This window comes from Lineus longissimus, chromosome 5, assembly GCF_910592395.1.
Source record: "Lineus longissimus chromosome 5, tnLinLong1.2, whole genome shotgun sequence".
NCBI classification, from domain to species: domain Eukaryota; kingdom Metazoa; phylum Nemertea; class Pilidiophora; order Heteronemertea; family Lineidae; genus Lineus; species Lineus longissimus.
The window spans coordinates 11,565,173-11,590,038 of record NC_088312.1 but is presented as its reverse complement, the minus strand read 5'-3'; the positions used below and the strand labels follow the sequence as shown (position 1 = coordinate 11,590,038).

The following is a 24,866-nucleotide window of genomic DNA, read 5'->3' as shown; positions in this document are numbered from 1 at the left end:
GCTGAAGATGATACAGTAAGAAACAGACATGTTGCACCGCCTTCTGAAAGTTTGATTTTTCGTGTGATTACGCCAGTTGGGACACGTTATGTTTGTACAGTTTGCAACAAGATGTTCAATCAAAAAAGTGATCTCGCACGTCATATTCGTACCCATACTGGAGAGAAACCATTCTCTTGTAAGAGCTGTGGGAAGAAATTCAGAACCACCGGAAACCTGAGGTCTCATCAAGTAACTCACTTACAGCAAATACTTGATGTGTAGTGCATTTTAAAAGAGAGAGCTTCAGAACGAGTTTTTAAGACAAATATTTTTTTGAAATTCCTGGATTCTTGATTCTTGATGGTTCCTTTCATATAAAGTATCATGGTCGAGGTATCAATCTGTTTTCTTCGATTCTAGTCCCTGGTGTTTACTAATCATCTTACATGATTGTTGTGCGTTTGGATGACTGTTTGTCCTCATGTTTGTCTTTTAACTAAGTGAAACTGGTTGTGACTAGTCTAACAATGGCTTTGTCCATTACAATGTGACTAGCAATTACCCGTGCTCTGCACGGAGTACGGGGCATGGACACATAGAGTGTTCGGTAATTGGTGGAAGGAATAACCAACAGTTGTATTTCATATTGATCATAGTTTGGCATTATTTGCCTCTTCAAAAGAACAATATATATTGATATATTGGTTATTTACAAGTATCTGATTAGAGACTTTTAACTGAAACAACTCCTCCCTGAAAAATTAACCGAAAGTTTAAAACTAATAAAAGCGTGTTCCATATAGAGTCGTTTTGGGATGTCAACGGTCGGAGAAGCGGTCGGTGATTCCATAACGTCCTTCTTCAATTTTAAATGGTATGAGGTCATTTTTGCCAACATGGCGATCGTATGTTTTTGGCGCCAAATTGTTTTTCCCTTGAATGGCTGATTTAAAAGCCCGATATATTTCATGTGGCAATAATTGTGCACAGAAATTTGATCAGTTTTGATTTATCTCGCTGGTGTCTCACAAGTGAACTGTAATTCAAGCGGTTTTAAATACTATATACTGACAATTTAAATGTGGTCGAATTCCATCTTAAATTTAATGTAACAGTACGTATCAAATAAAAAAATCTGTGCGATCAGAACTGCCATATTTTGCAAATTTTGCTTATTACAGAAAGTGCGATTCACCAATGTATATATTGACTTAAAAATTATAAGAATCACGGAGAAAGAAAAAAGGAAAAAAATCGGGTCAGTGGTATGTTAGGCCAGTGTCTTTACCATTAGACAACCGGAATTCCTGGAACAACTGGGGCGATCTCGCATTTATAACTCGGGTGCCGAGCGCAGATGGCAGCACCGTCTACCTGGCCAGCTATTTATACGAAAAAAACACACGATCCAACGATGTTCATTCGAAAAAACACATTTTGCGCTACAAAAATGGATTGGAGACGTAGCTGAATGGTTAAAATCTACATGCACTTACGAAAAAGTAGGAGATTTCATCCAGCGGTTAAGGCGGTGGCAGACATAAAGAGACTTTTTCCAGTTCTAGTAATAGATATTGATCAAATTTTCTGTTCATCACAGCCTTTTGTCTTCATCTCCATGTAGTTAGGCATTTACCCTCCTTTCAAGTATCCTTCCGGATCATTTTGTCGCGACAGGTGTACTAAGACTAGAGTGAGGCAGGTATCTCTTTTCAAGAGAAAAAGGAATATCGATCTGAATTCTCATTCTTTTTGTCCATTTGTTGATTGGCTGCAAAATGGGATTATCGAACAAGACTTATTGGAAGTGCCATATCTGTGACGTCATCCTACAGCGTAGAAGCTTGAAGAATCACATGAGGAGACATTCAACTGAGCGCTTACACAAGTGTCAAACTTGTGGCCAGGAATTTAATATAAAAGGGGATTTGGTCCGGCATAACCGAACACATGCAGGAGAGAGGCCATTCTCGTGCAGTGTTTGTGGGAGAAGCTTTTCTCGAGGGAATACCCTGAGGAATCACCATGTCACCCACATGCAGAATCTTGAGTGACATTCCTGCTGAGCACCATAGTTTTGATACACTTGCCATATTCATGTCTGATGGAGCAAGCCTGTCACTCGGCCTGTGCAGCTACACCAGTGTCAGTGACGTAGAACCCAAGTTCGACAGCAGAATAAACTGATTTGATTGTTTCACTCATTTATTAAACTTTGTGTGATTTCAACCTTTTGAATTCCACCACAAAGCTGCTGAAATAATATAATGCATCTTCTTCTACTCGAATATCAGTCGTGACTGGGCCCTAAACAAGTATTTCCGAACAAAGAAAATTTTCTGACTAAATAAACTATTCCTCTGTGTTTCAGTTGCAGTACAACAATGATCTCCCAGCAACGGAGTATGGTCATGGTGCTGCTCTACAGATTGGTGCTAGCCTAATACTATTAGCCCCTGCGTGGAGGCGTTTAAGTTTTAGTGCTTAGTTTAGTTTTAATGTTTTAACGACGCAAAAAACAGTTGGTTTTTCATTTGAGTTGTCCGTTTCAGTCATAAATTACACAAATTTGATTGTTAGTATGGACAAGCTGATTTTATTTTATAAAATATTCCATGTTTGAAAATCGACGACCAACCTCTGTTATTATACGTTGTCCCTACGTATAAGTTCCCACCAGGTGGCCAGTGTGTAACCACTATTGGCCAGTTCTTGGCCACTCTCTGTAATGTAATCAAGAGAGTGTTGGAGTCACTCTAATTGGTGCTGGTGCTAAGAATCCGCTGAAAACTAGGATTGATATTCCACCGTATAAATGCCCAACTTGTACAAGAGATCATGTCGGGATTCAACCGATCTGAATCGTCATCTTCGTACCCATACTGGCGAAAAACCATGGAAATGTGACAAGCAGTATACTCTGCAGGAATATTTAGCAGCGCATGTACAGACCCATACTGGAAAGAAGCCATTTGAATGCATCGTCTGTGGGTTATACTTTGCTCACCAGTCTTCCATGAAGACTCGCAAATTCGCTCACATGCAGAGTGTTATTCTGTCTCACAGTTCTAACAATCACTGAACTTTTCTCACAGCTTGGCCGGGTGCTGTCATGAAGGTATCTGGTGGACTATTTCAGCTTCTGTTTGTTTCTCTTTCCCATTGCGTGATATTTTCTGAAAGCTTCCTCCTAAAATTTCAAAAAGGGTGATGTGAATATTTTCTGACAGGGTTTCTTCTATACATTTGCAGTTTGGAGATAACATGATGGTGGAAAATCGTCTGACATGCAGTGTCTGTGGAGCAGTTTCGCCGAGCGCTGCAAGTTTTCAGGATCACTTGAAAATGCACACAGCGCGAATCCATAAGTGTCAGTTGTGCCACAAGGTGTTTGGGTATAAAAAAGACCTGACGCGACACTTTCGCACCCACACTGGAGAGAAACCATTTGTGTGCGGCATTTGTGGGAAATGTTTCGCTCGGAAGGACATCTTGACCACCCACATGATTGTCCATATTCCGAAAAACGTTCGCTGACCAATAGTGAGAATCATATTCCTGTTTTGGATGACAGCCTTTTGAAATTATGGGTACTTTCAACAAAACAGATTTTAGAAACAAAGTTCAGTGCATTCAGCCTTAGAAAGGGTAGGCTGTCGTATGATGACAGTTACAGTAACAGCATCACTTAAAGGGAGACTTTAGGCAGGAGCAGAGGGGCTAATTTGGAAATCTTCAGGTGACTAATATAGCACTAAATATGTTCCTTGTACAACCATGAATCATTTAACGTACTGTGAGATGTTAGAGGCCCCTATTGGCGGCTTTGTGTAACTTTATCTTGCCTGCCTAGCTGCTGCCTATATTGTTCCTTTAAATGACATCATGATAACTTCCATGTGATAGGTGGTAACATTTGCGTTGCATTTATAGTATCAACTGGTGAGGTCTCATTCTTCCCCATGCTCTGCTTGTTTTGGTTAGTATACACCCCCGTATCTCCAACTGATCAGACATTCTTTGTGTTTCACTTGCAGTATGGTGCAGCATATTTCAAGAAGGATCTTTTTCGGAGTCCTGGACCAGGTCATTCGAGGAAGATGACAATGGGTGAATCTACACCTCTCCAGTGTTTGATATGTAACAAGTTGTTCGGATATAGAAGTAACTTTGTTCGTCATCTTCGTATTCATTCTGGCAAGAAATCGTTCATTTGTCCGATCTGTGGAAAATGTTTTGGTCGTCCTGATGTTTTGAAGCAGCATCTAGTTGTTCATGTCAACAGATAACTTTGTGGCTTGAAGAAAAGGATTTCTAATCTGTTTGTCAAACACATTTAGTGTTTCAGCCAGGATTTCAAAAAGGCGGGCAACTTCGGACTCTGAAAAGGCACTCGGGAGCAATTTTCAGCCACTAAAGAGACTTTTCATCACGGCAATTTCTGCTTTTATTTGAAAAGTCTACAATTTTGTTTTTTAAGGGCCAAAAGAGATTTTATGGAGCCAATTGTGCATTTTAAAACACATAGATGCCTTCTATTAGGTGTCGACCACTTCTACTGATAAAAAAATTACTTTAAAAATAAGTAAATTTTTATCTGGAAAAAGGCAGGTCATTTTCTTTTTGAAAAAAGGGCAACAGGGTGCCCCTTGCGAAGGCAGGGCGCCACACCCTGCCATTCTGCTTCAGCAGAAACACTAACATTCAAACCAACATTTGTTTGTAACCTAGGGCCAAGATTTTGTTTTTCACCTTCTGCTTAGAATCCCAGCAACTTGCTACCGACTTGCAGTGAAGTATACAGTCAGAAGCACATTTTTGCACATTATTTAGAAAGCTCTGATTTTCTCTTCTGTTTTGTAATTACAGTTCGGCTTACTGCAGCCTCCTTCATTGAGAAACACTCTGAATTGTGCGCTTTGTGGAGTGGTTTCAGCATCTCTTGAAAATTTGGAGGATCATTGGAAGAACCACCCTGGGTTACCAGCTAAGTGTGCCTTATGCGAAAAGGAGTTCAGTTTGAGAAATCACCTCATTCGCCACATTCGAGGTCATCTCGGCGATCGTCGTTTCAAGTGTACAGTTTGTAAAAAGGCGTTTGTTGAGAAAGGAAACTTGGACAGACATTTTCTTACTCATACTGGAGATAAACCATATGGTTGTGATATCTGTGGGAGGAGATTTAACCGGAAAGGCAACATGCAGGCACATATGATGACGCACATGAATATCAAACTGTAGCAAAAACAATGTTGCAGGCCTGACAGTTTTGTATGAATTAATGCACTAAAAATGTGCACAAAATATTTGTAACTGGCACTGGCATTTCATCCCTCAAGAGTTTCACTTGAAAATATAGATTTCCTCTGATGAACATTGTACTCTCTGAGATATTTCTTGGTCCTTGAAGAACCAATTTCCAAGTTCTGTCTGAATTTAAGTACTTGATTTCAGTGTCCCAGGATATTTTCAGGTTTTTGGCGTGGATTTGTTCTTCTTGTATTACTAGTGGTGTCACTTGCTTTGTTAGCCAACCAAATTCTGGTTAAGCCTCCTTGAAGTGAGGGAGGGGTACTCCAGGTTTGAACTTTTCAATTCTGAGTGATATGTCATATGTTTCTCTTACCATTTATCTTGGCCTTAAATCCGCTGATATGTCTGGTCTGTGGTAAAACGAAAGACTGAGTTTCTTTCTGTTTTTCAAATGAGCTTTGTTTTTGTGATATTTGTACCCTTGGGGTTCTGATAGGTTGTCATGATGCGACAGAGACCCAGGTTTTCTTTTTGTTATCCACTTTGTTGCATTAAAAAGTTTTACTTACTATAGATATTCTATTTTATGAGAATACAATGTACAGTAGGTAAAGTCACTCTTTTCTGGTCTTTGCAGTGTGGTGTGCACTTGGAAGGCAGGCAACGAAAGAACTGGTCAGCATCAAGTGTTCCTGATGCAGTCTTGCCCCTAGCTTCAGCTCCTTTCCCGAGTTTACTCCTACGACCAGCACTGACAACCTACACTAGGAAACCATCAGGAGAACGACCATTCGAGTGCAATATTTGCAATACATCTTTTAAGAAAAAGAATAATCTGATGCGGCATATTATGCTTCATACAGGAGAAAAGCCATTTGCTTGTGATATTTGTGGAAAAAGATTTGTCCAGAAAATTCACATGAAAATTCACTATTTGAGGCATAGTAATTTCGAACTTTGATAACTTGAAGGTCAGCTGAAACAGATGAAATACGACACATTTTGGTGGCTCATCCTCTTTATTAGCAGGCACTCACTCACTTTCAGTAGTCATTTTGACTCCATGTTTTTGTTCTTCTGAAGTGAAAAAAGGTGACCTGTGCCAAATTTAGGTTTGGATGTTTTCGCATTTCTTTCAAAGGGCAATTCTTTTCAGTATGTTGTAATACTACTTGTTTAAGTGCTGATTCTGATTCTCTTACTGACACAATATTTTTTCTATCTTTTACAGTTTGGTCGTCCAGAAAAGGGAACGTTGAAACTTGCTCAATGCACCATCTGTCGCTCAAAATTTACATGTCCTAAAACCCTAAAAGTACATGTTGCAAAACATACACGGGATAAGATTCGTACCTATAGTTGCCATTTTTGCGGACGGCCATTTTTCCTCAAATCTGACCTAACGCGGCATATTCGCAGTCATACAGGGGAGAAACCGTTCCCTTGTAATATTTGTGGGAAGAACTATTCACGTAAAAGCATTCTGAAGCAGCATCATCTGGTAGTACATGGTCATCTGCTGTAATCTTCCTGAATATCTTTCTCGAAATGAATCAAATCATAATTCATGATGGTCAAGCAACTTAAAAAAAATGAGAATATTGCTTCACTTTGGAAGCTATGACATAAATTGATGACAGTTTGGATAGAACTGCACCTGTGGGACATGTTGGATACAACCATGGTTCATGTTCAGAGGAGTTCCTTGGAAAACTTTGTGGGTTTCAAGGAGGTCCACACGTCTATCCTCGAATACGAACCTTGTGGTATTGGTGTTGTATTGTGGCCATCAGTACTCTGAATGAATCCTCTTTAGGTCATGGATGTTCTGAGGTATTGATGTCCTTAGCAGAGGAAAACACAGAGATATTGCGAAGAATAAGGCAGGATGAATGATAGACTAATATTGGATTTACTATTTGCCAATTTTTACATAGGTAACTTTGGGGCCAATATACAGCCTGAAGAAGAAGAGATAGAGCTTTGGACTATTGGAAAAGGTTGTTGGGGACAGCATGGACTTTCAAATTATGCATTTGTCAATCACCTGAAATTATGTTAATTAACTAAATAACGCTAATTAGTATTAATCAACGAGGAAAAAAACAAAAATTTTCATCTTGACCCAGGCTATCACTATCATCCCCCTCGGACCCTGAATCATGCACACTTTCAATCTCCATGCACGCTGTGTACATCGGCATTATGTTCAGAATCATAATCACTGATCAGACTCGTCTTCTAACGCCTTGAATTCACTATTTCATCAATTATTGATTCTGCAGTTCATCGAACACGTGACTGAGGCATTTAAATTTGTTTACAAAACTTTGGACTCAAAATATCGCCTAAACTTTGAATAAAAACACTGAAGTTTTCACCTAGAAATTGGAAGTTCTAGCGGTAAACAACATGGCAGGACACCTAGCGACAAGTTCCTGTACTAATTTTCTATTGAAAACATCGTCTGATTCAGGTCTCTCCCAAGTCGCAGTTCTCCGTACATCCGCACAGATCGGAAATTTTTTTTGGTCACAAAATGCGTACATCCACAGCGAAAGGGTTGAGGACAACTTCTCTATTAAGGACAACTTCTCTATTAAGGACACTAGTTTTGGTCCCATATTGATTGTTTCCTTTCAGTTTTACCTCTCTAATCAGGACACTTCTCTATTAAGTACAGCACTTCTCAGTCCCAAGGGTGTCCTTAATAGAGAAGTTCTATTGTAGTTGTTTCTTGAATGTCTTTTTATCAACGTCTCAGGTTTAGAATACCTTGTCTCTGCATGATCCACCTGCTTCTAACGACACTGAAAAATAAAAATATTGTCTGGTGATAATCCGACAACTTTTCTCTGTTTTACATGTTTGAGACGCAACAAGTAAGGTCCGATCTACCAGGACGCGTTGTCCATGATGTGCTGTGTTGCGCAATCTGTGGATCCAGTTGGACTCTTTTTTTGGAGTCGGAGGTCTCTTGTTGTGTCGAGACCTGGAGGGCCATGTATCAATTCCATCACTGTGATTGTGATGTTGTCTAGGCCCTTGTGGCTAGCTAGGTTGAAGTGGTCACCAACTCTCTCTTGGCACTCGTAATGTTATAGAAGTGACCTTGGAAATGCTGACCTCACGCAACAAGACATTGAACGTTTAGGACAAAGTAACCAAAATGTTGGTCTGACCGTCAGTCACAACGGTAATGTCCAATGAAGGCGTCGGTAGCTCAGTTCACAGTTGCGTTCTTAAATTTTTATGCCCCCGCCAATGCATAAAGCATTGCAGAGGCATTACGTTTTACCGATGTCCGTCAGGCGTCTGTAAACTTTTTGTTTTTTTCCGCTCATTTTAAGGAGAACGTTTTTTGCGATAACCACGAAACTTTTTTTGTGGGTTGACCTTTACTAATGGAAGGTTCCTCTGGAAAACGGGCTCGTTCTGATTCTCATTATGGCCTCCAGGGCGGCTTGCTTGAAAGTGGTTTGCGTCAATTTCGAGGAGAACTGTTTGTCCGATCAAAGTCATTTTTGGTATGTACGTTTGGGGTGACTAGAGGAATGTTCCTTTCGAAAACAGGCTCATTCCGATTGTCAATGTGGCCACCAGGGTGACGTGCTTGAAATCAGTTTCCGTCAATTTTAAGGAGAACTGTTTGTCCGATCAAATTTATTTTTTGTATGTAAGTTGGGGGTGACAAGAGGAAGGTTCCTTTCGAAAACAAGCTCGTTCCGATTGTCAATATGGCCACCAGGGCGGTGTGCTTGAAATCAGTTTCCGTCAATTTCGAGGAGAACCGTTCATCTGATCAAATTCATTTTTGGTATGTACGTTGGGGGTGACTAGAGGAAGGTTCCTTGCGAAAACAGGCTCGTTCCAATTGTCAATATGGCCACCAGGGCGGCGTGCTTGAAATCAGTTTCCGTCAATTTCAAGGAGAACTGTTCGTTCGATCAAATTTATTTTTTGGTATGTACGTTGGGGGTGACTAGAGGAAGGTTCCTATCGAAAACAGGCTCGTTCCGATTATCAATATGGCCACCAGGGCGGTGTGCTTGAAATAAGTATCCGTCAATTTCGAGGAGAACCGTTCGTCCGATCAAATTTATTTTTGGCGTTTGCGTTGGGGTTGACTGGAAGAAGGTTTCTTTCGAAAACTGGCTTGTTCCGATTGTCAATATGGCCACCAGGGCGGCGTGCTTGAAATCGGTTTCCGTCAATTGTGAGAACCATTTTTCTGATCAAATTCAATTTTATGCCCCCGCCAATTCGTAATGCATTGCGGAGGCATTATGTTTTACCAATGTCCGTTCGTCCGTCCATCTGTGCATCCATTAGCCATCTGTAAACTTTTCGTTTTCGCTCATTTTAACGAGAACGCTTTGAGTAATAACCATGTAACTTTTTATGTGGGTAGAAAAAGATAACTTGTACAGCGGGCATTACTGACCAATAACTCTTTCACAATGTCAACTGAACCCAATCAGCTATGACACCAGCTGCCCGGGGTTGTCTGAAAAACACTTCACTTTCCTAATACACCAACTCAATGTGCTCACCGGGGCATATGCCACGCCTTGCGTTGCTCTTGTCTTCTATGTTTTACAGTGTCGAAAGAAATGCGAGAGTATGCCCCATAAAACCAGTTCGTGTTACTTGTCAGGGGTGCCAGGCATAGACCAATACCCTGTCCCCAAAAGGGACGAAGTGCGAGGGCCCTATTGCGAAAATGATTGGTTGATGAAAGAATGATTGGTTGGCTAGCCTTGTGACGTCAAACTATTTTTACAACAAGGGGTTTTCCTGTTTTTCATCATGGGTTAAGCTTAAATGCTTTTGTGCTTAAATTCCTGGCTTTTTTCGAGGTAGCACATAGGCTCGATGTACAGCGTAGCGGATCGAGGCTATATAATGGGCTATGCCAGGCAGTCTTCCGTAGCTCTAAGCCACTGGTTGTTCATATGGCGACGCACAAGTAACAGTTCTGTTGCGATATTTGCAACAAACGCTTCAAATTCAAAAACAAAGTATGTCTGCGAGATCATAAGCGGGTTCATACGGGAGAGAAGCCAAATCTGTGGCATGAGGTTTGCACGCACCAGCACAAGGTGACATCATGTACTGAAAGAACACATCAATGACAAATCGTAGCCATATCAACTCTATAAACCCTAGTCATATCCCTTGCCATATCAGTGGCATGGGCTTAACGTGGTGACATTCTGTGCTGAACGACACTGATACAAAACCATAGTGATAAATGTTTTACTTCAGTATCTGTTCATAACGATATCTGTTCATTATGATTCTTGACTTGTGAAATTGAAGGATCGAAATTCATCTTTGCCCATTTGGACAAATGTCTTTTATATATTTTTTTTTTGTTTTGTCTTGAGCTTCAACCGTTTCATCATTTCCTAGAAACTTCAAAGATTGAGTGTAATAATGCATTTTTCAGGGTGATATGATTGATAAGCACAGATTTGGTAGAAAGGAAATAGTTTGTATGGAAGCCTAAATTCTGATGCAAGTTTTCTTATGTTTTACAGTATGGTGCTCAGTTAAGGAACTGCCTACAATGTGAAAACTGTGGTAACCTCTCTGCCATTCCTCCAAACATGGGCCTGTTCATGATGTCACAGCCCGGGGAGTTAAAATGCGAGTCTTGTGGTCAGCCATTTTGTTTGAAGAAGTTTTATGGACCTCCTAAAAAGAGGACAAGAGTTGAAATCACCGCCAGACAAAAACAGGAAATCTGCCAATTCCGGATGGAAAATGCTAGTTTGTCCCAAGAAGAGGTCCGACAACACTTCATTTCTAATTGGGGAATAGCTCTCGGAAGGTCAACAGTTCATGACATCATAAAGAACAGTCATAGATGGTTGTCCATTCGACCAGAAACTGTTTCTATGGACAAGTCTCGGCTCCGAACTTGCCAAGTTCCTGAGCTGGAGGCAGTACTCTCCACTTGGATCCATGATGTCCATGCCCATGGCTTTCAACCTGATGGGGGCATGATAATTGAAAAGGCCAAGAGGTTGGGGAAGGAGTTGGGTGTAGAAAATCTTTCGTATTCCCATGGGTGGCTTTATAGGTTTAAAAAGCGTCATGGTATTTTGAAATCAAAGAAACAAGTAAACAAATCAGGAGCTGATACGAAGTTTGGAATTCCCACGGGAATTGGCACCAGTGTAGCTCTTGCCCACACTGCGATGTTAGATACAAGTGTTCTCCGAGAACCTGGAATCCTCGGAACAAATCAAGACCAGGGAGACACTCACATTGATGTTGGTCATGTAGCACAGGCCATTCCCAGTGGCAGTGCATCTAATCTTGGTATTTCCCGGGAAAATGATGCAAACAGCGGGGTTCATGTTCCGGAGGATGCTCAAGGGCGTGACTTCGGAGGTGATGAAGACACGGGAGAAAGGAGAGAAGGTTCTCAAGTTGGAGAAAAAACACAAGAGGACTCTCAGCCCAGTGATCTTGAAGTCTCTGCCAGTTGTTCTGTTCACATTGAATGAGCTTGATCCATTATTTTTTTCAGATTTCTTGATTTTCCTTGCTTTTAGGGTCTCCTGGGGTCTCTTTGGTTGAAGTTCTCAGATATGTTCGCACGTTTCACAAGCTTGTTTCTGACTCCAAGGCAACTTCTGTTTCTGGTGTTATTTTATGTATATTTAATATCTTGCATAAGTATTTGGTTATGTCCAGACGCAAGGACCCAATGCGCCGCATAGCAGCAAAATAGCGAAGCAGGCGAAACATTTATAACGGGTTATGGACTTATAGCGCAATTGTGGGGTTGTATCTATTTTGCTGTATATTGTCACGAGGAAAGAAAAGCACGCAACCTCATGCCAACCTATTTATGTAAAGTGATAATATGAAGGTATATAGTTCAGGAAATGTTAATAAAAATCATTCCATATCGTCTTTTGAGAGCATTTTTAATTGTAAAAAATATATGCCTACGTCACAGAGTGTCTGCAATGGTCATTTTTATCACAGAAGTCTCGCGCAGCCAGAAGTTCTTCACTTATTAGTCAATATTAGTCTGGCGCATGCCAGACCTTCTTTGTACGAAACGTTTTCCAGCACGATATAGGTGGGCAGAAGCAACACTGCGCAAGATTACCTCGAGCAGGGGCTAATAATAGATTATGCTAATGAGCATACCTTCCTCATTAAGTTTTCACAGAATAGTCCATAACGCGTGAAGCTCGGGACGGCATGGTTCTCTTATTGCATGTATAGAGCATTTTTAATTTGTTAAATGTATATGCCTACGTCACAGAGTCTCTGTAATGGTAATTTTTATCACAGTAGTCTCGCACAGCCAGACCTTCTTCACTTATAAGTCTGGCGCAAGCCAGGCTAAAGCACAGTCAACCGACACCAGTATACCCCCTCACACTCAGAAACCACAAACGTCCACCCCTTCTTGCTACCTTAATACTTCTAGGTGGTGTAGGGGTATTTGTGTTCCGAGCACGGTAGTTGGACATTGTTGAGTCAGAAGTGTGATATTTACCGCCTCATTCGCAATCATACTGCAGAAGGGCCATGTTGTAGTGATTTTTGTGGCAGGACAATTCTCCAATAGAATGACTCTACACGTATATTATATAATATATATATACGGTATATTATCTAACGCATCGTTTTATTGCGTGTCTTGCCTTTTCTGTCCAATGGCCACAATTGATGCGATGAAGATGTTTCAGTCAACACTGATAGTTGGCGGTCCAAGAATATAATTTTGCCATTATCAAAATGTACAGAAATACGACAGTGCAGGGTAAGCATCCCTCCAACACTCACATCTTTGGAAATGTACACTTCTTTGCATGCCTTGACACATGATGTAAATATTCTGAACGCTTCAAACTTGTATCCTCATCAGTATGTGTGATTACCGGTATAGTTATCATGATCATAGTTAGATAGACAAATAAAGTTTTCTAAGAAATCTGAACTTAATTCATTTCTCTGTGCAGTAATTGAGTAACTCCTTATTGGGTACCGGATGTATCAGTGTTACAGTTGAAAATCTCAAAAGGCAAGACAGAAAATAGGCAGCTTGAAATGGAAATGCATCAGCCAGTTTTGAAGAGAGGCAGGGCAGGGCAACAGAGAAAATTGAGAAAAGGCATAGCGGTACGCCATGCTGAAACTCAAGCTGAAACACTAATATATGATGAAGTAGTGGAAGCGAGGATAAACAATTACATGCCAAGGACATGAATGCAATGAGAGGGTGATGAGACATTACTCCCACTTGAGCCGAAAGAAGTTGCAATCTCCAATTATAGCTTGTTGGCACAAAAGACTAAAGTTGCGCTAGTAAATCCCTGTGTTCTTTGCGCTTCCACCTTTGAATTGCCGTGCTTAAATAGACGCGTGTGTGAAAACCCCGTGTCTATTAACCCCATCGAGCTCAATGGGGCTAATTCAAACACGGGTTTGACACTGGGTTTTTGGTGAGTCTATACAACACCGCAGTGTCTGTCGTCGTCGTCCGTCGTATCCTATTTAAAAAACAGTGACACGTTTCTTAACCGAGAGGGCTATGGACTCTAAACTTTGTATGCATGACCCCCTAGGTCAGATGACCTTTGACACTGAATTTCGGGTCGGTCTGATTCTTGACTTAGCCACCAGGGGGCCAAAACTGAAAACATAAATAGTGTGATATCTCACTTATTAGTGATTTGTTTTTGATGAAATTTTTATGGAAGGTACTCCTAGCAAGGATATATCACATTTCGTACGTGTTTTTGATTTGACCTACTTTTCAAGGTCACAGAGGTCAAAAGGCGTAAATTTGCCATTTGAGTGTGACTGTGGCACGTTTCTTAACTGGTAGGGCTATGAGCTTGGAGGTTTTTATGCATGACCCCCTAGGTTAGATGACCTCCGACAGCAAATTTTGGTCTGATCTGACTCTTGACTTGGCCACCAGGGGGCCAAAACTGAAAACACAAAAAGTGTGATATCTCACTTATTAGTGATTTGTTTTTGATGAAATTTTTATGGTAGGTACTCCCAGCTAGGATACATCACATATCGTAGAGGTTTTCGATTTGACTTATTTTTCCAGGTCATAGAGGTCAACTGGCGTAAGTTGGCTGTGTAACTATGGCACGTTTCCTAATGGGTAAGGCTATGGCAGGGCTGCGTACCTGTACGGAATGGCCGTATTTTGGTACGACTGAATTCCCGACTTTACGGAATACGGTTTTTACCGTCATGGTACGGCCTTTACAGTGCTGAAAATACGTTTTTTTTCAACTTAAAAATACGTTGTAAAATGTTTGTATACGGTTTAATTCTTGAAATAAACATTCAAATTTCTAGTTTCATTTAGTTTCTTCGCCTTTAAACCCGATATCTGATCCTGGCGGGCCCGATATTAGAAGTTCCCACGCCCGTTGCCAAGGAGAGTTTTTCTTTATTCAGTACGCAATATACTGATTAGTCTCGCGCACCGCGACACCGATCGTAGTTATCACCCTATTTTGAGGATCTGGAAACTTGTATCACATGTGTACAGCTGCTGTGCGAGACTACCCTGCATAGAATAATGGCGGCGGCCAACAGCTTTGGTGTGCCTGTTTTGAAATTTACACTATGTCATGATACTACGGGAACTTATGGCAAAATACAGGAAAATTTCAGCAATATTACAGGAAAAATTATTAGAGGGTAAGCAGCCCTGCTATGGGCTTGAAACTTTGTACTCAAAAAGTGAAAACCTAGAAAGTGTGATATCTCGCTCATTAGTGATTCGTATTCGATAAAGTTGTTATGGTTGGTACTCCCAGCAAGGATACATTACATATTATACAGGTTTTTGATTTGCCTAACTTTTCCAGGTCCATTGTCAATTAAGTCGTTACCTAAATACTGGTGAGCACAATGGCCCCTGGCCTTTTCATCTAATAGGTGGAAGCGCAAGAAACAAGGCAATCTGTAGTTCCTTAGCACGGCGACAGATGGCGCATTCAATTTCTGTAATTGCTGTTCCTACGGCGCATGCGTGATACACACTTTCTAACCTCCAACATTTACAAAACACAGGAGAGGTACGAACTGCAGCGTCACCTGTCGCCGGATCGACTAACAATATCTTATGCTGATTTTATAGGTGGAAGCGCTCACCGGGTTTTTCTTACACACGGCAAAGACACGGGTGTCGAAAAACCCGGGAATTTTGGATAGGTGGAACTAAGGCTGTAGTCCCTCCCACAACTTACAAGGAAGGCATATTGGCATCATGGATTTTGCCATATGATTATACATTGTTATAAAAATGCCCAACACCCTCCTCCAGGTTGAAATGATCCCTTATAATTTACGCAGGGATCACTCACTTCGGTGGTGTAATACATTTCAACATGTTCAATGAGAAAAGGCAGCCCCTTTATCCCACTGCTGTCTTCAGTGACGCTGGCTGCAAGGACGGTCTTGCAAAATTCCAATCCAAGTCCACATTTATGAGAGACCATTGGATGGAGCTAAAGTCTCTCCTGACTTAGGGTGTTGGCATAGTCTACAGAGCCTTGTAACATACAGAGCCCTGCAGCATACAAAGTGCCTACTGGTTGTCATGAAGTGCAGGTCTGGGGGTGCCTGACCAAGACAGTAAAAACGTACTGCTGATACGTTCAGCTAGGAAGTTGTCTCAATGAAGTGGGTGGTCTGTAAGCTGGTATGCATCTGGATGGGGTGCATATATCATTTCTTCTAAGGGTTAGGCCCTTTCCATCCTGAATATCATCCTGTGTAATCTTCATTGGAGAGGTCAATCTGAAATTCTAGCTGTGATTTCTTTCATATTGAAAAGCCTTGTCCTGCGATATCGGAACAACGTTGGAATTGAAGAAAGAGCAGTTCCTCATTTTCGGACTGCTCTTGGGTCCTTCCCTTGGTTCAAGATGCCGCCAGTGTGATGTAGTCACTGTCTTCTTTGGCATTGAGTAGGTTGTTAAACTTACAATATTTGTCATCAACACTTCAGGTTTCTGCTTCTGTTTCCTGTAGTTGTCTGTGGTTCGATGTTTGCTCTGACCATTCATCGTTTCAGGTTGGCCATCTGGGAACAGTCCTCCAGAAGGTGACATAGAATGTGTCCAGTTTTCAGTCCAAAGTCTTATGTGTTAGTTGATGTAGTAGTGTCCAATTCTCAGTCAGAAAACAGCTACCTGTTGCTATCTTGTTGATGTCGTCTGCCTTGGAGCTGTATCAATCATTTCTTGCCTCCCACTGGACATGGAATTGATTTATTCTATCATTATCTTTTGACAGAAAAAATTCAAGAAGACGCTACGAAGGACCCCTTCAGCTTTGAATGACAAGGTTCATGATTACCTTATAAGGTATCTTCAGGGGCGTGGCATCTCGTGGAAGGATATCAAAACAATTGAACAGAAAAATGCCTATCGGAAGCATAAATTAGGAATATTTAGCTTACGTCAGGAGAAGAATGTGCTGACAGGAAAAGAAGAACTTCGCATTGTGCATCAGGAAACTGGTTTAACGGTCCCAAAGCAATCTGAGTTAACAGACTTGGTAGAATATTTCCAATGCAAGTTTGAACGAAAGGCTGCAAAGGAACTGGCAGTAATAATATCACAGGAGTATGCTGCTATGGGGGAGAAAGTTGTTCGCAGAGAAATGAAACGCTTACAGAAGAAATCGAAAGAGACAGCTGATACTGAAATTATTGATGCCCTCTTGTAGCTCAGCTGAGCTAGTTATAATTGTGGACTGAAGCTGCCTTCTGACTTCAGTTGTGTTGCGATTAGACTGACTCTTGTAACACAAACTGTAAGATTGCTGAAATAGTTTTTTCAGAAATTTTTGCAATTGCAAAAGTGTGAAAATTTGTCTGTTTGCAGTACGTGTTTATTTTTGGTGCAGTTTCCATAGATGATTAGCAGTGAAGTCCTGTGCAGTGACAGGATCCTTGAGTGACCTTTGGATTGAGGTTGTGACGAAACTGCTCAATTTCATCCTTACCACTGATTATGTTAATTTTCATTTGTGTTACACTTCGTTGTTTAGGTACATGACCGACATCAAACATGTAAAGTAAAGTTTGTTTATTTTTATTATTATAGTGTCACCCCTAATGAAAGGGCCAGCCAGCTTTTGACTTATGAGACACTCTTTACTTCTAAACTCCTATCTCTAACGCCAGGCGCCTGGCGAGAAGGCAGTTTGTACCCTATATTTAACTAGCTGGCGGCTAACCAACCGGCCACATCAGAAAGATGTTACCTGCGGGCCTCGAACTTTTGATCCTCTGTTCACGAGGCGGACACCTTAACCATCAAGCCATCGAGATCATGTACAGAAAAATATTTAGCCAGAAAAAAAGCACTTGTAACTGACTGATATCATTCTTATATCTTTCAGATGGGAATAAGTTATAAAAACAAGAATCAACTGCACTGTCCAACATGCGGCACAATTGCGACTTCACTTGCTTCACTCTCTGCTCATTTACGAATCCATCGAGGAGAACGTCCGCATCCATGTTCAGTTTGTAATAAAAGATTTAACACAGCCTGGGAATTGACACAACATTTACGTATTCATACAGGGGAGAAACCATATTCATGCAAGATTTGTGGGAAGAAATTTACCCAGAGAAGTAACATGAGGAGCCATCAGGTCACACATATGAAACTTTAACAATCGGGCAATGGATCACTATGCAGTAGCAGCTTATTGCCAATTTTACATGTAATTTAGTATATTGAAGATGCACAGCATTCTACATACAAGAGAAAATCTTTTGCTTGCTTGCGACTTTTGTTGCGCGAATTTTTTGCAGAGAATAAATGTGAGGAGTAATCAGATGGCAAATATAAAACTTATGTGTATGTCATGCACATTGTGGAACTCGTCAAGCACAGAATGCTGTGCATCTTACGTAATCATACTGGAGAGAAACCATATTCATGCAAGATTTGTGGGAAGAAATTTTCCCAGAGAAGTAACATGAGGAGCCATCAGGTCACACATGTCATGCAGGGAAGATGCACAGCATTCTACACACAGAAGATGCACAGCATTCTACATACAAGAGAAAATCTTTTGCTTGCTTGTGACTTTTGTTGCGGGAATTTGTTGCAGAGAATAAATGTGAGGAGTAATCAGATGGCATATATGAAACTTATGTGTATGTCATGCACGTTGTGGAACTCGTCAAGCTATTAAGAAAGAGTCAATGCCAACCAGTCCCTGCAAAACTGATGACACGAAAATTGACTACAAAACTGACCAAAATATTTTTGTATCTTGCAGATTCTTTATGAAACTTCAGTGATGGAGATTCCAACTCAAAGTCAAAATTTTGGTGATAAGTCTGCCTCTCATCATGCACATCGTAAAAAGGATCAAAGAGAGTTGCCACTTTCGTGTTCAGTGTGTTTTAAACGGTTTCGTGCTAACTCGACTTTGACTGATCATATGCGTACTCATACAGGAGAGAAACCGTTCGCATGTAGTATTTGTGGCAAAACATTCAAACGGAAAGGCCACGTGAATGCACATCAAGTCACGCATATGAAAGTTTGACAAACAGGACAATGAATCACGGATGTGGTAGCTGCATGTCATGTTGTATCTCTGCATGTAAGCTTCCATCATATGTCAGCCTGAACACAACACTGGTGACATGTTAACACAGTAGTCCCATTTGTCCGAATGATACAATATTCAAGAAATTACAAAACTGACCAAAGTGTCTTTGTATCTTACAGATCCGTTTTGCAGCTTTTATGAGGATGAACCCACTTCAAAGTCGAACTTTTGATTCAAATATTGCCTCTGATCTTCAAATCTATCAAAGACTGGCGCCGTATTCGTGTGCAGTTTGCAAAAAAGGATTTGCTGATAAGTGGAAGTTGACCCAGCATATACGCATTCATACAGGAGAGAAACCATATGCTTGTGATGTTTGTGGCAAAAGATTTGCGGTCAAAGGCAACATGAAGGCACATCAGATCACTCATAGGAAACTTTGATAAAGTAGGCAGATGAACACAGATTTAATTGGAGAGTAGTCTCCTTTGATTTGCTGGAACTTGTCAGACTGACTCGCAAATGGCTGAGAGTCATGTAGACGCGTTGTCCCTTGACATGAACACTCTCTGCCTAAAGAATAGGCTTACGAGGTTCTGCTCAATATAAATATAAATGTGGAGCTGGAGTCTGGTTCATGTGCCGGGGGGGGGGGGGATGGAAAAAGCAATCACAGGATTTTTTCTGATGATGATATGAGACCTGGATATAACTGATTTCAATAGATGGATATCTGCTGACGTCACGGCTAATTTGTAGACATCGTGCGCGCACTCTCGTATCTCTTCAACAAGGTTTTCATGAAGAAAAGTTGCGACAAACCATCGTCCTGTTGAGATTTCTCTCGATAACATAATGATGCTTAACCGATGATGTACGGCTGTTATAGCGACAAAATCGTATCTAGGTATTCTAAAATATCATGCAAGTCACGAGATAGAGGAGAAAGTGAAACCAACAACGATCGTGGACGTTGATATTATTACGTCACGCCATCCCCTCGTATGCGCATGCAGCCATTGGTACTGACGTCATTTTGTACACAAGGATATCCATCTTTACATTGCAAGATAATTGGCTGATTGCTTATCTCCTTTGCAGGCATCTTTTTCACATTTCAGTACTTATCTCCGAATAAAAGAAAGGTGTTCAAAAACTGACAAAAATATCTTTGTATTTTGCAGATAATTCAGAAATCATCTATGAACCCTAGTCAGTGCTCCAGTCGCACACTTTTTGTGACACCAGCTAAGCTTGCTTCTCATCTGCATGTTGTGACAAGGGCTGCACCATATCCCTGTTCACTTTGTAATAAAGGATTTATCACCAACTGGAAATTGACGCAGCATATGCGTATCCATACAGGAGAGAAGCCATATGCATGTGATGTTTGCGGGAAAAGGTTCTCAGTGAAAGGCAATATGAAGGCTCATCAGGTAACACACATGAGACTTGACTTGTAGGGACAAAAATGCAGTGAAAGGCAATGTTTAGAGACTTTTATTTTTGACGCACATGAACTTGACTCGGAGGGTAAGGTCGCCTATCAAGAGTGGTGATGCGTTGGGGCTACTTTTCTGTGAAGGGAATCATGAAGACAAATTGCTACCGGTGGGTGTGGTCAAAGACGCGTCACCCAGTTGACATTTTTGGAACTGGACTGGTAGTTGTACATATGTAGGAGGAGGTGATTTAAGGATGGCAGCAATGCTAGGACGGGAGGAGAAGTGCTCAGTGTTAGTTCGTGATGTATTCAAAACTTTTTAGTGGAGGATTGTGCACTTTTAATTGACGTGGAGATGATAAATAAAAATATATGTTCTCTTGCAGGTATCATTCAAGTTGAAACTTCAGGTGAATTCATGCTTACAATCACACATCTCACTTTAATGATTTTATATCCTGCAGATTCCTTTCTACCGGTATGTGCCTATGACAAAGGAACGACTCCAATGCCCTACGTGTGGTACTATTGCTAAAACTCTTGCAATCTTGCTGCCCATGTGAGGATTCATTCTGGAAAAGATCCATTTCCGTGTTCAGTTTGCCAAAAAGGATTTAGAACTAAATGGGAGTTGACCCAACATATACGCATTCATACAGGAGAGAAACCAGATGCTTGTGATGTTTGTGGCAAAAGATTTGCGGTCAAAGGTAACATGAAGACTCACATGGTTACGCACATGACACTCAACTTGTAGGAGAAGATTTTTGGTCATAAAAAACACCAAGGAAAACCTGCAATAGAAAGGCAGTTTTTCCTAACTTCTTGAGCCTCCAGGGCAGTGCAAAGACTTTTGCTGTTGGCCTGTATGAAACTGGAGTAAAATTCACAACATTTCTGTGAAAGGCAACATGAAGACACATTGCTCTGTTGAAACTTGACTTGTTTGCACAATTTTCTCAGATTTTCTCTCGTGAAGTTTACCTGGAGGGTCATATCCGATTGGGAAAAGATTTACTCAGAGAGGACACATGAAGACACTTCAATTGATGCATGTGAAACATGACTTGTAGGAATAGTGATTATTAATACTATGCTGTGTATGCAGTATGCAGTTGACCCACAGGAAAGTTGGGGTCTTCAAGTATATTTGATGTTTTGTGTTCATTCATTTTCAGTTTTGCATTTCTGAAAATCACAGCCGCTCACTGACTTAAATGTCTTTGTATTTTGCAGATTTCTTATGTAACTACATTGTGATCTCACTTTCACTGGGCCTTGTGGTTCCTGACTCTTACGACCAACTTCGAATCATTCCAACAAAAAAACTGATGCTCCTCTAGTAGTAATATCTTGTATTGAACGATGATGACGATGCGGTTTTAACTGAAATACATAAAGTTTGGGGAACATAAGTATGGGCCGTGAAAACCGCAAAAAGCGGTCGTGCCTCAAATAGACGTCTTCACATGTTTTTGTGAAAGAGGACGTCGAAGAACGCGGTCGTATAAAAAAAACAGACGTTGGGTGGCGCTCGCGCAAACTTCCCTCGCATGTTTTTGTGAAAGAGGACGTCGAAGAACGCGGTCATATGAAAAAACAGACGTTGGGTGGCGCTCGCGCAAACTTCCCTCACATGTTTTTGTGAAAGAGGACGTCGAAGAACGCGGTCGTATAAAAAAACAGACTTTGGGTGGCGCTCGAGACGGGTCATCCTATTTAGCGTCCAGTGGCGACCAGTGGCGTCCAATGCGAAATAATAGGGTGTATATGGTTAAAAATGTTTTCAAGCTCCTGAAACACTTTCAATAAACAAGATTTAGAAGTTTGGTGGAGTTTGCAAACCTAGTTTTTGAATAATTATCACCAGAAAACGATCTTAGTATGCGTCCAGCAAAAGTACTGGACGCCATGTTTGTTTTAGCTGCCGTTCCTTGGGTTTATAGAAAAAGCTGAATCGGGATCTGGCATCAGGTTGGCATACTAAGATCGTTTTCTGGTGATGATTATTCAAAAACTAGGTTTGCAAACTCCACCAAACTTCTAAATCTTGTTTATTGAAAGTGTTTTAGGAGCTTGAAAACATTTTTAACCATATGCACCCTATTATTTCGCGTTGGACGCCACTGGTCGCCACTGGATGCTAAATAGGATGACCCGTCTCGAGCACCACCCAACGTCTGTTTTTTTATATGACCGCATTCTTCGACGTCCTCTTTCACAAAAACATGTGAGGGAAGTTTGCGCGTGCGCCACCCAACGTCTGTTTTTTTATATGACCGCATTCTTCGACGTCCTCTTTCACAAAAACATGGGAGGGAAGTTTGTGCGAGCACCACCCAACGTCTGTTTTTATATACGACCGCGTTCTTCGACGTCCTCTTTCACAAAAACATGCGAGGGAAGTTTGTGCGAGCGCCACCCAACGTCTGTTTTTTTTATACGACCGCGTTCCTCGACGTCCTCTTTCACAAAAACATGTGAAGACGTCTATTTGAGGCATGACCGCTTTTTTGCGGTTTTCACGGCCCATACATAAGACAAACATGTATGAACCCTGAACATGGAATGAAGATGCGACACGGACCGTCAGGTGCTGCCACCTGAGCTAAGCATTTCAAACTACTTCAACTCCAGAACTAAAACTTGGGCATGACCTGTAGCCCAAAATACCCATATAAAGCATGAACTGGGAGCTATAATGATGGCTCAACACAACTAAAGCTTACTTAACCAGGATTACGGTGAATCCACTACCAATAGGTCACTTAAAACCTCGATAAAAATGTGCCACACACAGCACAGAGGAACATGTACATATTATGTCATATGCCTGATAGATTCAGGAAATAACGCCACTGACTTCTTAACCTTTGTATCTTCCAGAATACTCATAGCTCTTCAATGACTAAGGAATATCTATGATTCATTCTAAACAATGTCCATATTTTGTTCAATCTGCAATCCCCACAAGAACATTACAATAATTGATTCAGGATATCACACCTCTCACTTCAATATTTTCATATCTTGCAGATTTCTAATACAAAAGCTTTATCGATGCAGGAACAGTTGCAATGTCCGTCATTTGGTATTCCTTCAACATCTCTTGCAACGCTTACAGCGCATATTTGAACTCATACTAGAGAAAGACCATTTCCATGTTCAATATGCAGTAAAGGATTTCGTGATAAGTGGCAGTTAACTCGACATATGTGTGTTCATACAGGAGAGAAACCATATTCTTGTGATGTTTGTGGGAAAAGGTTTGCTGTCAAAAGCAACATGAAGTCACATCAGATTACTCACATGAATCTTAACCTAAAGGGACAGTAGAGAGGCCTACAACTGGATCTATCATGTTCATAACGGTTATTTGTTGTAAAGTCAAACTCTTCATCAAAAAAATTATAGATTCAGGAAATCACACCACTGACTTCAATATTCTTATATCTTGCAGATTTCTCGTAAGCGATTACAGTGGCCTGTATGTGGTATTTTGACAAAGACTCTGGCAAACCTTACAGCCCGTTTGCGGATACATTCTGGAGAACACCCCTATCTGTGTTCAGTCTGTAAGAAAGGATTTATGGCAAATTGGGAATTGAGCAGACACATGAGGGTCCATACAGGAGAGAAACCATATGAATGTGGAATTTGTGGAAAAGTATTTTCTGTCAAGAGTAGTCTCAATACACATCAGATTACACATATGGAGATGGATTTATAGTGAGGATGTCAAGGGTAGTCTCAATACACATACAAATCACGACCTTGAAGTGAGAAGGGCTTGACAATTCTTGCATATTTTTCTCGTATTCATGATATGTTAGGCACCAGCTGAACTTGGTAGTGGGTGAGAGATGGCAGCTTCAGGTTAGAAGACGATAGATGGTGATATTGTTGCGATTTCATAAAATCTACATGTATACCTCCTACATTCAACATATTGATAAAACAGGCATTTCAAAAAATAAGAACTGAAACCAGTATCATTGTTGAATCTTCGAGATCTTCTATAAAACCTTCATGGTAAACAGGCAGTTTCTGTGGGACTTGCATCAGTGTCCTACCTACGGTGTTGTTTCAAGGACTTTTGATAATTTCACCACTCGCATGCGGACCCATTCTGGAGAGAAACCATTTGAATGTTCGATTTGTCGTAGAGGATTTAATGCAAAACAGGACTTAACGCGGCATCTTTGTATCCACACAGGAGAGAAACCGTACGAATGTAACAGTTGTAAAAAGAGATTTTCACATAAGAGTATAACATGAAGACTCATCAGTTGACTCATTTGATATTTGACTAGAGAAAGCAGACTTTTCAGACTACTTGAGTTTTGACCGGAGACGGCAGACTGTTATAGAATCATATCAGGCTTGGCTTTTCGTAACCCATCACACCAAAATGGGCAAAATGGAGAGAAATAGACGGGTGTATGTTTATGACTGAGGTTTCTTATCAATGTTGTTGTTAATGTAGCAGATTTGCTTTAGCTTGAGCTGGTGTTAGGTATGTGTTACTGGTATGTGGGTTGTCTTCCAATTCCAAGATTTGCTTTACAGGCATCTTTTCAGCTTGAAGGTCCATTGG

At 40.9% G+C, this 24,866-nt stretch overlaps 2 protein-coding genes across 5 annotated transcripts in view; both read left to right on the top strand.

Annotated features, from left to right (window-relative positions):
* The window catches only part of LOC135487868 (early growth response protein 1-B-like), a 52,003-nt gene that overhangs the window by 12,111 nt on the left and 15,026 nt on the right, over positions 1–24,866 (top strand). For 2 of the 4 annotated variants that reach the window (XM_064772019.1, XM_064772020.1), the window contains exon 4: positions 10,779–13,171. The exons of 1 other annotated variant lie outside the window; for it this stretch is intronic. In XM_064772019.1, coding sequence (XP_064628089.1) covers positions 10,779–11,753 — 975 coding nt within the window. In that variant the 3' untranslated portion in view covers positions 11,754–13,171. Of the gene's footprint in view, positions 1–4,851; positions 5,773–10,778; positions 13,172–24,866 lie in introns of those variants that run through there. One more of the 4 variants, XM_064772021.1, reaches the window with a different exon arrangement.
* Positions 14,371–19,097, top strand: LOC135487670 (zinc finger protein 583-like). The gene is made up of 4 exons (XM_064771706.1): positions 14,371–14,484; positions 16,621–16,854; positions 17,653–17,910; positions 18,547–19,097. The coding sequence occupies exons 1-4, from the start codon at positions 14,371–14,373 to the stop codon at positions 18,817–18,819; spliced, it is 879 nt and encodes a 292-aa protein (XP_064627776.1). The 3' UTR covers positions 18,820–19,097.